General features: G+C 43.7%; 1 protein-coding gene across 1 annotated transcript in view; it reads left to right on the forward strand.

The window, feature by feature from the left end:
• LOC120942792 (uromodulin-like) overlaps positions 1-13,097 on the forward strand; it is an 89,103-nt gene extending 76,006 nt beyond the window's left edge. The window contains exons 11-13 of the mRNA XM_040355717.1: positions 9,304-9,327; positions 10,568-10,591; positions 12,985-13,097. Coding sequence (XP_040211651.1) covers positions 9,304-9,327; positions 10,568-10,591; positions 12,985-13,097 — 161 coding nt within the window. The remainder of the gene's footprint in view (positions 1-9,303; positions 9,328-10,567; positions 10,592-12,984) is intronic.
• The last annotated feature ends 440 nt before the right edge of the window (positions 13,098-13,537 follow it).

Raw genomic sequence — 13,537 nt, forward strand, 5'->3', positions numbered from 1 at the left:
GTCAGTTTTCATGCCTCCATCATCCTCTGCTTTCCTCTGTCCTCATCTCCCCCTCCCTCCCTGCCTAGGGACATTGCTGCACTGCTCTCTGCCCCTTCCCTTCCTACTGCTATAATAACCATTTTATATTCATACAATCCCCAATGTTAGATAACATTATGTGCCCCACTGTATATGCTGTATAAAAAAAGATGCCATGTAGTACCTTATTTCAGAGCACCTCTTGACGCTCACGTGACTGCTCACTGCTCTCCGCCTCTCCTCCCCTCCTCCAGGCTGACGTCAGCAGGGGGATTCTCGGCCCCTCCCACTCTAGCTGTCAGCCTGGAAGAGGAGAGCAGCGAGCAGTCACATGAGCGTGCTAAAATATGGTACAAATCTGCATAATTTTTATACAGCACATACACCGAGACACATAACAATATCTAACACAGGCTTGTGTATGATCATCACATAGTGGCTTTACAAGCACTTTAAGGGTTAAGTGTTGGAGTTACATCGGGGTAAGTTGACAGTTAAGGGTTCATTTTCCGGCTTAGGTCAGGGATGATGTTTCAGTGTTAAGGTTTAAAGTGTAGGGTGGGCTAAGAGTTAAGTCTAGGAAAGGGGCAGATGAATGATAATTGTTAGGGACGGGTAACGTTGGGGGACTATGAGGGCCTACAATGAAAATCACATTTACTTTGATCCCAAATACCCATCCCCCAAATTTCATTCATCCAAACCAGACATTGAAGTAACAATTAGAATGTCACCACGTCTGATAAGATGTATTCATTTCATATCATTTATTAAATTTTCCAGGTCCATTGCCCATCACCACTCCTAGTAAGTGTTTTTTTTTTGTTTTGTTTTTAAGAGTTTAAAAACAAGTGTTTAAGAGTCGGTTCACACTAGGGCAACACGACTTCCAGCGCGACTTTCAGAGGTGACTCCGACACGACTTGAGCATGAACCACAGGGCGATCTGAAGTCGACTTGAAGTCGTCTCCAGGACAGGAGACTTTCCAGTGGCCAATCAAACAACAATCAGCTCTAGGGGAGGGAGGGGGAGGGAGAGGTTTGCCTGAGAAATGTATGTTATCTTCCTGGAAAGTCGCTTCAGTTAAGACAGTGATCAGACTTGGATCAGACTTGGAGGCGACTTCCATTGAAATCAATGGGTACAAATCGCCTACAAGTCGGATTGAAGTAGTACAGGAACTTCTTTTGAAGTCGGAGTGACTCGAGTCGTGTGTATTAACACCGCTCCCATTCACTTGCATTGTTTTTCTCTACAGCGCGACTTGGGACGACTTGAGGCGACTTCAAGTCGGATCCCAAGTCGCCCCAGTGTGAACCGGCTCTTATTCTTCTCTCAGATCACAATGGTGGAAGTCCTGTGGATTATTTTATACTTGTACAATATAATGTGATGATCATATCATTGATTGGTTGCTCTTTTTGTACATTATATATGGTGAGGAGTAAACCATCCAACATTCCGTACACCTTTCTCCTATTTCTGTCCCTCAATACAAATCTAGAGAAGTTTCCTAAAGGGAATATTCTGGAGCAGAGGTTCTCAACCAACTAGTGCCATGACCCCTTGAAAAAAATTTGATCAGCCAACTTAGATGCTCTTGATGAAGGTCACCTGCTGATCTGAGAACTGTAGTGGGGACTTTTAATGGCAACTCTAATCACAGGTAGTGTTACTCACTGTGGCTCCCGTCTCTGGCTTAACTGTGTCTCCAGCTCTGTAGTGTCTCGCAGCAGTAACTCCTATGCCGAAATCAGGAGATAGGGTCTCCTCCAGCCCCTCCTATTTCACATTCCTCACCAGTCAGCTTACCTCTAGTCTATGCCTCACAGCCATGCCGTGAACTGAATGGGTGGCTGTGAAGAGGCTGAGTGGGCGGCTGCGGGCTCCAGGAAAAGTCCAGGATTTGGTGACCCCTGGCAAATAGTCATCACTTTTTAACCATTAGAGTATTTTAAAAGATTACACTTAAGCCTCATACACACGATCGGACTTCTATTGGACTTTTCCATGGATTTTGGTCCGAAAGGGCATTGGCTCCATACACACGGCAGAACTTTGAGCCAATGCCCATTCGGACAAAAATCCATGTAAAAGTCCGATGGAAGTCCGATCGTGTGTATGAGGCTTAAGTGTAATCTTTTAAAATACTCTAATGGTTAAAAAGTGATGTACTCCCAGGGATAGATGAGATTGCATTTGTAAACACATGTAAGTCCCTCTTACAGTTACGGTAGACACGTGCACACTGAAATATTTTGTTTAGTCCAAAAAATACATTTATTTAGTTACCCCCGAAAATAGTTTTTATTTATTTTGTTTCGTTAAAAAATTGCATTCGTCTGAAAATCCGAATGAATTAAGGTCGAATCTGTCATTGAAGGCTTATGGTGTCTGTCGAATGTTCTAGGATATTCAACGGAGCAGCTAAACTGTACAACGCCGCGATCGTACATTTCCGATTCAATGCTCCGCCCACAAGCTATAGTAGAATTCTAATGTTGTATGACACTAGTAATAATTATATTTATTAATTTACTATTACTAGTCAACCAACATTAGAATTCTTCGATAGTCCATAAGGCAGAGAATTTGACCGGAAATGTCCGCTTGTGGCAATCGTATGTTTTTAGGTGCTTCGTCGAATCTTCATGTCTCTATAATGTGGAATCTTTCCTCTCTATGTAGAATAATCTCGGACTAATAGAGTTAGGTTAGGCACATTCGACCGCAGGTTCAATAGACACAGATCACTATTGTCACCGTCATGTCCAATCTTCTATCTATATCCAACTGTTGTCGCAACAAAACAAAAATAAAGCATTTGTTTATGTCGGATCTTTTAGATTTCGGATTCTGTGCGTTTGTTATCATGTGATAAAACGAACGCGAAAATCTGAAATTCGGACGAAAACGAATGCACATGTCTAGTTCCCGGGTAGTCCCACTAGGTCTTGGTAACAATGGCAGATATTTTAGCTGTGCTGGTGGATTCCCGCACTACCAATAGTGGTCCCCGGGGGGCTGAGGATGCTGCAGACCAAGGTGCGACTTGATTTGGGGATACAGGGGGAGGCGGCACACATGCATGCTCCTTCATTAGGTCCTCACCCTTGTACCCCAAACTTTTATCCTTGTGTAAATCATAAAGCACACTTTACACCTGTCATAGGCTATAGGAGGTTATTTACTAAAGTCAAATCCACTTGGAAGTGCAGTCGCTGTAGATCTGAGGGGGACATGCAAGGAAAATAAAAATCTGTATTTTTGCTTGCACATGATTGGATGTTAAAATCAGCAGAGCTTCTCCTCATTTCAGATCTTCCCCTTGCAGTGCACTTGTAATGCAAAGTGAATTTGCCTTTAGTAAATCAACCCCATAGTGTCATTGCGCTCATGACCAATCAGACTAATCAATGTTGTTCTGTAAATGTACTCATGATAATAAAGTTATAAATATATGATATAATCAGAAAATATCTGTGACATGTCATCTGTTTTTATTCTCTACAGAACCCAGTTCCCCCACTACCACTAGTAAGTTTTTTTTTTCCTTTTAATTATTATTTATTATTATACAGGATTTATATGGCACCAACAGTTTGCACAGTGCTTTTTTCAATAGATTCTTATTGAACACTTTACAATAAATTTATAGAGTACAAAGACTTTTGTACTTACGGTGCATTCTGGGTCGGTGCCACCAGGTGATGTTTTCCAGGTGACTCCACTCCTTTACCTTTTTTAAGAACTGTCAGATGGTGGAGCAGGCAGATGGCGGTTAGACTCAGTCCCGGTTAGCCCCCCACACTTTCCTGGCCTGCCAGGCTGCATGCTCGGATATGGGTCTGGTATGGATTCTGGGGGGGACCCAATGCCGATTTTTACATTTTGGCATTTGGTTCTGCTTAAAATCCATACCAGACCCAAAGAGTCTGGTATGGATTGGTGGGGGGGGGTGGGGGTTGGCTTGTTCTATTGGCGTCAATGTTTTTTTTGTGTCCGCTGTCAGCTGATGACTCATCCATTGTTAAGGACATGGCGGCGGGCTTTCCGGGCCACTCCTTAGCAACCAGCAGCTATTTACTGTGAGCTCAGCGGGCGAACATCTCGCTGAGCACCCCGAAAATTGTAGTGTTCACATTAACTGTTTAAATGGGCCTTGCCAAGATGTGCATCAAACACAGGGCGACTAATCACTGTGAATGCAACTATTTTAGTGTACCAACGTCCCGATAATGTGAAAGTGAGAATTAATCTAGGCTAATAAGGTTAGACTTTTTGACTAATGTAAAAAATCTATAAATATTTATTTATTAAAAAAATATGTAGAAAAAATTGTATACACAACTTTGTAAAACAGTATAGTGTCAGCATATGATCCCAGTATATATGACAACGGTATTGCAAAAAATCTTATACTTTATGCAAATATACTCATAATATGAGAACGTATAGCATCAAAGGGTATATATAGACTTTTAGTTCTTGAGACTGGGTTCAATATGCGAGGTGGTAGATCTTGCTTTTACTCTCGACATTTTTCGCGTAAAAAAAGCTTCATCAGGAGCATAGAAGTAGACCAAACGAATTTAAGAAGAAAAAACGTTAATCCGACTGTTAGCAGTAGAACAGTGTATGTACAAAACTTTAACCTAACCAGCCTCCTGGGCATTGGGTAGGTGTTCGTTATATGTAGTAATAAAAAGGTGGTAGACTGTGACACAAACTGTCGGTAGACAGTGGCAGATAAGTGACGAGAAACCCCATCAGATGTCCTCCTAATTGCCCCTTAGCTTCATAAAGCTTCACATGCAGTATTGCAATGAACTAGGCACCAGAGGGGAGGTAGCCACCTCTTCCTATAGATACATTTGCAGAGAGAGAGAAATTCTCTATCAGGGATGTGGCGTTATCATCTGCAGTGTAACCACCAGAGAGGGGAGAGAGAACAAGGAGGGGGTCTTGCGTCAGCGTATGCTTGCCCCGAACTGCTTGCCCAACACTAGTGATAAGCCGAATGTACTCAGGTTTGGTTTGGCAAATAATTGGTGAATGTTATTGAAGTTCGGATCTGTAATCCAAACCTTATTGAAATCAAAGGGAGCCAAACTTTTGTTTTCAGTAATGGACATTTTCTAAATTAAAAGGGCAAGATATGGACAAATTATGAGGGGGAGGGGTTTACTGACCGGCAGGGAAATGTACTGATGGGAAAAAAGTAAGTTATGATTCAATGAGGAGAGGCCATTTGGGGGGCAGATTAAAATGCAACTATATGCAATATATCATTTCTTTAAATAACATGTTTGGGGGATTTCTAAAGCTGTAAGGGCTTGAGGTGATTGTAGCCGTATTAGTGCAATTGCTGTCCGTGATACTTTTTTTATTTGCACTACCCTACAATTTTTCAGGACAAGCTTTTGGGGTGTATCCCCTTCTACAAGTACTGCTTGGACCTTGAAAAAGGGGACACACTCCGAAAGCTTGCCCTGAAAAATTGTTGGTACAAATAAAAAATTATCACGGACAGAACTCAATTTTCTCTAAAGCTGTACGTGGAACTACAGAATAAGGGAGACACAATATTCTAGCACCACATAAATGCCATGTCATATTCTATTCATTTACTCTACTTTTAAATAATTGCTTGGCTTACAGAGGCAGTAACCCAAAATAAATTTGAAATGTATAGTTTTTCCCCCCCAAAAAATGTGGTCTAGAAGTAATAACCAAGTGTTTAAAGCAAAAGAGACAATATAGTCAGAATTATATATATATAATTTATTTTATTTTTTTATTTTAACAAAAAAGCTAAAAGCTATAAATATCATATAAATTGCCAAAAATGGGCAAAGTAAGTCACAGAGCTTAGCTTGTTGTAAACATCCCTTGTAATAGAAAAAAAACATGACATGACCTCCTAACTATGAGATCCGGGGTCAAAAAGACCTCACACTAAAATGCAAAATAAATGTTGTTTGGAATAGAAAAATCTCTTTAAGAGCTATGGGTTTTGAAGTCTCTTCTGCCCTGCAAGGGTATGGAGTCGGGGGTAACCATCTTCCCCTCACTCAGCTTGATACCGAAGAGGGGAGAGGATCCGATCGCCTCTGCCGATGTTGGCGACTCCGGTAATCGACAGACGGCACCGGAGCGTGGCGGAGGGGTGATAAAAGTGATCTTGTGGCGAATTCGTCACAGAGACCACTTTTATATAAAAGCGGACCGCCCGCTGAAGAAGTGGATACCGGCGTTATGGCAGCTAGCTGCTACCATAATAACGATATTCCTCTTCAAAATGCCGACGTATAACGACAGCAGGCGGGCCGTAAGTGATTAAAAACCTCCTTAGGCAACGCTTTAAAAGATTTACCAGTTTAGAGTTACAGAGGAGGACTAGCACCACATGTGTGGTTTGTTTTCTGTTTATATTTGTGGGCGTGACTTATGTATGTGTTTTCTTTGGTGCATGAGCATGTGGGGACTGGGCACTTTACTTTTTATTACACTGTTCATTAAAAAAAAATATTCTGACCACTTTTATCGCTGTCACGACTGTAAACATCCCTTGTGACCGTAATAGGCAGTGAAAGGTACTCTTTATGAAGGGATCTGGGGGTCTAAAAGACTCCAAAACCCTCCTCTGTGTCAGATCGACTAAGGCCAGGTGATAGATGCACACCGTTGGAGTTAGGAGCGCACCTCTAAGGTAGTAGACCCTACAGCTGACTGCTGCGGATGGAACTCTGGGTGGTTAAGGAAGGCAGGTCCATTGGAGCACCATCATGGATCCCACTGGAAACTAGGACATAAGATTCCCCCAGGGCGCAGGTCTAAGAGCAAGCAGTTGTTTACCAGAGCCTCTAGTGGTAAGGATGGACTGCACAGCAACTTGCTCCAGGTCGCAGCCCCCAGGGTCTCCCAGCTCTTATTTGCGGTGGTTTACAGGAGGATAGAGAGGAAGCAGCAGCCCAGGATAACAAGGGATAGTCAGGAGATAAGCCAAAGTTCGGGGCAACTAGCAGGCAAGGATAGACAGAGAACATGCCAAAGGTCAGGGTAACAAGCAGGCAGGGATAGTTAAAGAACAAGCCAAGATCGGTAACATAAACAGATGTAGAGAACATGGCAAGCAGGTGACAGGAAACCAAACACACAATATTCCTCGGCAAGGCAGGCTTGGACAGCACAGTGCTAAATAGTGGTTCCTGTTGAGGCTGGGGTGGAGTCACGCTGAGGGAAGATTACTTAACCATGCAGGTGTGAGAGTGCAGGCCCTAAGGCTGATACACAGACCAGGTAAGAGACAGACGGGGCATGAAAGTATTACTACAAATTCATGACACTCTGCACTTCAAAGCATTCAAAACGCCAAAATCTGCATTTTGAATACCTTGGATTTTTTTGAATCGGTGCCGTTGGCAACCGAGTAAACCGGAAGTGGCGTTGTGACATCGCTTCCGGGTTACTACATCGGAGACCCAATATAAGCCGATTCCAATTTTGTTTCGGGACTCCAGCCAGCCAGCGGACAGGAGACCGGGCGAAGCAGTGGAAGGCAGTGGGATCGGGACGTCCCTCTTGCTCCTTGTGATAACGGCCAAGCCTCTATTTAGCCACAATGGTTGTTGTTTACCTGACACTGTTTACGTGCTTTCATCATCCTCGGCTCTCCTATGTCCTCCTCCCCCTCCCTCCCTGCTTAGTGACATTGCCACTCTGCTGCCTGCCCCTTCCCTTCCTTTTGCTATAATAACTATCATTTTAAATTCATACAATCCCTATAAAAAAAATATGCCGATTTGTACCATATTTTAGCACGCCTCCCGACGCTCACGTAACTGCTCGCTGCTCTCCTCCTCTCCTCCCCTCCTCCTGGCTGACATTTGTGGGGGATTCTTGGCCCCTCCTGTTCTAGCTGTTAGCCTGGACGAGGAGAGCAGCGAGCAGTCATGTGAGCGCTGGGAGGCATGCTAAAATATGGTACAAATCTGCATATTTTTTATACAGCACATACACCGAGACACATAATGATATCTAACAGAGGCTGTTGTATGATCATCACATAGTGGCTTTGCAAGCACTTTAAGGGTCAAGTGTTTGAGTTACAGTAAGCATCGGGGTAAGTTGACAGTTAGTGCCCGTTCACACTACCGCGACTTGGGATCCGACTTGTGTCACCCCAAGTCGCGCAACATGAGAAATTACATTGAAGTGAATGGAGTCATCTTAATGCACACTACTGAAGTCACTCCGACTTCAGAAAAGGTTCCTGTACTACTTCAAGGCGGTTTGTACCCATTGATTTCAAGGGAAGTCGCCTCCAAAGTCGGATCTCTGTCTTAACTGAAGCAACTTTACAGGGAGAGAAAGTCGTTTTCTCAGGCAAACCCCTCCCTCCCCCCTCCCTCCCACAGAGCTGATTATTGTTTGATTGGCCACTTGCAAAGTCGTCTGTCCTGGAGACGACTTGAAGTCGCGTTGTAAGTCACGCTGAAGTTGCGCTGAAGTCGTCTCGCAAAGTCGCGCTGAAAGTCCCTGTGTGAACTGGCACTTAAAAGTTAATTTTCAGGCTTAAGTCAGGGATGATTTTTCAGTGTTAAGGTTTAAATTGTAGGGTGGGCTAAGAGTTAGGCCCCTTTCACAGTGGGGTGGTTTGCAGGCCTTATTGCGCTAAAAATAGAGCCTGAAACGACCCTAAACAGCAGCTGCTGTTTCTCCAGTGTGGAACGCCCTCAGGCTTTCACACTGGAGCGGTGTGCCAGCAGGATCGGTCCAAAAGTTCTGCTAGCCGTATCTTTGGAGCGGTGAGAGGAGCAGTGTGTTTACCGCTCCTCCACTGTTCCTTCCCATTGAAAGCAATGGGAAACTGCGGCTATACCGCCGGCAATGCGCCTCTGCAGAGGTGCATTGCCAGCGGTATTAACCCTTTTTCAGTTGCTAGCAGGGGTTAAAACCGCACCACTAGTGGCCGAATACCGCCGCAATTCCGATGATATAGCGCCTCTAAAAATAGCGAAGCTATATCGTCATCGCACCTCCCGCCCCAGTGTGAAAGGAGCCTTAAGTCTAGGAAGGGGGCAGGTGAATGATAATTGTTAGGGATGGGATAAAGTTGGGGGACCATGAGGGCCTACAGTGATTATCACTTTTGCATTGATTGCAAATTCCCAACCCCCACATTTCATTCATCCAAAGTAGACATACAAGTAACAATGTAGAATGTCATCGTGTCTGATAATATTTATTCATTTCATATCATTTATTCTATTTTCCAGAACCTATTCCCATCACCACTCCTAGTAAGTGTTTTATTCTTCTATCAGATCACAATGGTGGAAGTCCTGTGGATTATTTTATACTTGTACAATATAATGTGATGATCATATCATTGATTGGTTGCTCTTGTTGTACATTATATATGGTGAGGAGTAAACCATCCAACATTCCGTACACTGTTCTCCTATTTTTGTCCTTCAATACAAATCTAGAGAAGTTTCCTAAAGGGAATATTCTAGAGGAAAGTGTGTTCTATACCTGTATGAAGACTCACATACCTTGTAGAGACCTCATGAAAACCCCCAACCCCTGGTTACTATAATAGGCCAATGTCTACAAGACCCTGAAGCTGAACATTTGAACCAACTCTTCCCTGCCCCTGCCTATTGGTCAATGAATGTGCCCTCCAGAGATTATGATGTAAGAGGCAGGAAGGAACATCCCTGAGCTCTGAACAAGAGGCACATGTCATCATTGGTGGCCTTGCCTTGATATGAGCAGATGTGTAATTTGCCCCACTTGTCTGAATCATAAATCATGAGGAAGAACAGGAACAGCGCTTCTAAGTGTAATCTTTTAAAACACTTTAATGGTTAAAAAGTAATGTACTCCCAGGGATGGATGAGATTGTAAACAGATGTAAGTCCCTCTTGCAGTTCCCGGCAATGCTAGGTCCCTCTCTGTCTCGGTAACAATGGCAGACTATGAGCAGTGCTGGTGGATTCCCGCACTACCAATAGTGGTCACCGGGGGGCTGAGGATGCTGCAGACCAGGGTGCGACTTGATTTGGGGATACAGGGGGAGGCGGCACGCATGCATGCTCCTTCATTAGACCCTCACCCTTGTACCCCAAACTTGTATCCTTGTGTAAATCATAAAGCACGCTTTACACCTGTCATAGGACATAGGAGGTTATTTACTAAAGTCAAATCCACTTTGCACTACAAGTACACTTAGAAGTGCAGTCGCTGTAGATCTGAGGGGGACATGCAAGGAAAATAAAATCCTGTATTTTTGCTTGCACATGATTGGATGTATAAATCAGCAGAGCTTCTCCTCATTTCAGATCTTCCCCTCAGATATTTGAGTGCACTTGTGAAGTGGATTTGCCTTTAGTAGATCAACCCCATAGTGTCATTGAGCTCATGACCAATCGGACTAATCAATGTTGTTCTGTAAATGTACTCATGGTAATAAAGTTATGACTATATGATATCATCGGAAAATATCTGTGACATTTCATCTGTTTTTATTCTCTACAGAACCCAGTTCCCCCACTACCACTAGTAAGTTTTTTTCTTTAAAATATTTTTTATTATTATACAAGGATGTATACAGCGCCAACAATTTGCACAGCGCTTTACAACATTCGGGCAGAAAGTACAATTACAATACAATTCAATACAGGAGGAATCAGAGGGCCCTGCTCGTTGGAGCTTACAGTCTAGGGCAGTGACGGTGAACCTCGGCACCCCAGATGTTTTGGAACTACATTCCCCATGATGCTCAACTACATTGCAGAGTGCATGAGCACCATGAGAAAAGTAGTTCCAAAACATCTGGGGTGCCAAGGTTCGCCATCACTGATCTAGGGGGTGTCAAGGGGCAGCACAGTGGTGTAGTGGTTAGCACTTTCACTTAGCAGCAAAAGGGTCGTTGGTTCGAATGCCGACCACGACACCATCTGCCTGGAGTTTGCATGTTCTCCCTGTGTCTGCATGGGTTTCCTCCGGGTACTCCGGGTTCCTCCCACATTCCAAAGACATGCAGGTAGTGTAATTGGATCCTGTCCAAATTGCCCCAGTATACATGTATGTATGTGTGTATGACTGTGTGTCCCAAGCGTGTCGAGATCCTACGGGGTAAATGACCGCACCAGCCAAGAAGACACTGGCTGCAAAAAGCACCTAGAGGCGATTCAGTTTGCATGTGTAGTGCTATACAAGTCATTCATTCATTCATTCATTAAAGTTATATGAGAGGGTAATAACTGCAGGGGATGAGCTGATGAAGAAAATGAAAGAACAGTTGTTAGGGGATAGGCTTCTCTGAAAAGAAAAGTTTCAGGGATCGACCTAAAGGTAGATAGATTTGGAGATAGTCTGACCAATTGGAGTAGGGAATTCCAGAGGATGGGAGAGACATTAGAGAAGTCCTGGAGGCGAGAATAGAAGGAGGTGATGATGGAGATAGAGATCAGGAGGTCTTGGGAGAAATAAAGAGGATTAGGTTGGTATTTTGAGACTAGGTCAGTGATGTAGTTTGGGGAGAGTTGTTGATGGATTTGTAATTTATTGTTAGTATTTTGAATTAAATGTGTTGGGTGAGCGGCAACCAATGGAGGGATTGGCAGAGAGGGGTAGCAGACGCTGAGCGGTTTGTAAGGTAGATGAGTCTGGCAGCAGCATTTATGATGTACTGAAGGGGGGAGGAGCCTATCTAAAGGTAACCCAATGAGGAGGGATTTGCAGTAGTCGAGGTGAGAGATGACCAGGGAGTGAATCAGGAGCTTTGTGGTGTCATTGGTTAGGAAGGGACGTGGTTTGGAGATTATAACAATTGCAGTGAAGCTCTGGTGACCCGGCCATAAAGAGTCTTGTTCACTTCCTGTTACATGGTGACAACTTTTTCCCAATTGTGCTCTTGAGTTGTCAGCATCACATATCAGATATAGAATATGGTGTACGGATGATAAACAGTGAGAAGCTGGTGGTAGCAGTTTTCATAGCTCATCAATAGTCCAGCCAAACAGCCAGGCAGCAGAAGCAGGAGCATAAGATATAAACTGGCACACAGCCAAGAAAGTCCCGTATTTGGAAATTCCCTTGTGAACGATTGGATGACATTTACTGTGAGTGCCTGTTAAGTGACCGAGGCGTGTGGTGCTGCAGGGGATGGGGGGGTCCGTTCCTATGTCTGGTCTATCCACATGTTTCGTTCCACCCCCTGAACTTTGTCAGGACCTTGTATAAATCATAAAGATTGCTTTACACCTGTCATAGGATATAGTGTCATGGAAAATATCTTTGACATGTCGTCTGTTTTTAATCTCTACAGAACCCAGTTCTTCCACCACCACTAGTAAGTTTTTTTTCTTTTAAATTCTTACAAAGAAGAGCTGGAGCCAAGCAGAGTGTAGAATTCAGGCAGCACACACAGGAGCAGTGCACATGCAGAAAGTGGCCAGAGGTGTCAGCAATGAGTCCGGCAGCAGCAGCCGAATCCTCTTCCGTAGTGCACGTTCCGAGAAAGGCAGGGCAGCCACACGGCGTCCCTCCACCCACCTGAAAGAGTGTACCAGGGGCAGCTGCCCCTGCCACTCCTGCCTTGTCCCAGCCTTGGATGCCCATAGAGTGTGTGCTCCAACAGGTACACAAATGATGGCTCTCCTGAGCTTGTCCTCAAGCCATACAAAATGAAAGGCTAATTTCACTTTCAGCTTTTTTGATTTGGTAGAAGGGAACGGGCAGCTGAGCTGCATTTGTACAATTCTCTGCAGACTAGATTAATGTGTTTTCACAGATGACAAAAAAAAAGCACAATTTGCTGATTCATTGGGTTTCCAAACCAATCCACTCATTCTATGAAACATACCATAGTTCCCAGTATGTCTTCTTTATATTATCTTATTTATAAAAGTATCCAATACATTTTATTGGTATCCATGTTCTCTGTATAGGTGCTTCAACACAGACATGTAAAGCAGACGAGGAATGGCAGCTGAGGGGCAGTCGATATGGATGCTTTTGCAAAGATCCGTATAAGGTGACCGGTATGTATGCAAGAATTTAAGAAGTTTTACCCCAGGCAAAGGCATTTTTTTTACATACTTTGGGTAGACTCAAGAATAGTAAAAATGTCAGTTGGGTTTTTATTTCTGTTGATGACAACACTGGGGAATAGAATGAGAGAACTCCTGAAATGTTTGATCAGATGTTGTCTACATTTTTTAAAATAATTTCGAACCTATGAAATTCAGAATCTCCTCAAAGATTGTATAGCATGGTGCAAAATTGTGCAGAATAGTTTGGGAAGCTCCTGTCTGTCCCACATGATGGGTTGATGTGGGATGATGAAGCCAAAATACAGGCTAGGCCACATCCTTTCAATATTCCCCTAATGATACTTAGATAGAGAATTGGTGCCCAGTGGTACTGGTAGTCTGACTAAGAAACCAGTCAAACTGGTGGTCAAGATATGGAAGAGTTAGATCTGGTGGGACTGGCAGTCAA

This window comes from Rana temporaria, chromosome 6 (genome assembly GCF_905171775.1).
Source record: "Rana temporaria chromosome 6, aRanTem1.1, whole genome shotgun sequence".
NCBI classification, from domain to species: domain Eukaryota; kingdom Metazoa; phylum Chordata; class Amphibia; order Anura; family Ranidae; genus Rana; species Rana temporaria.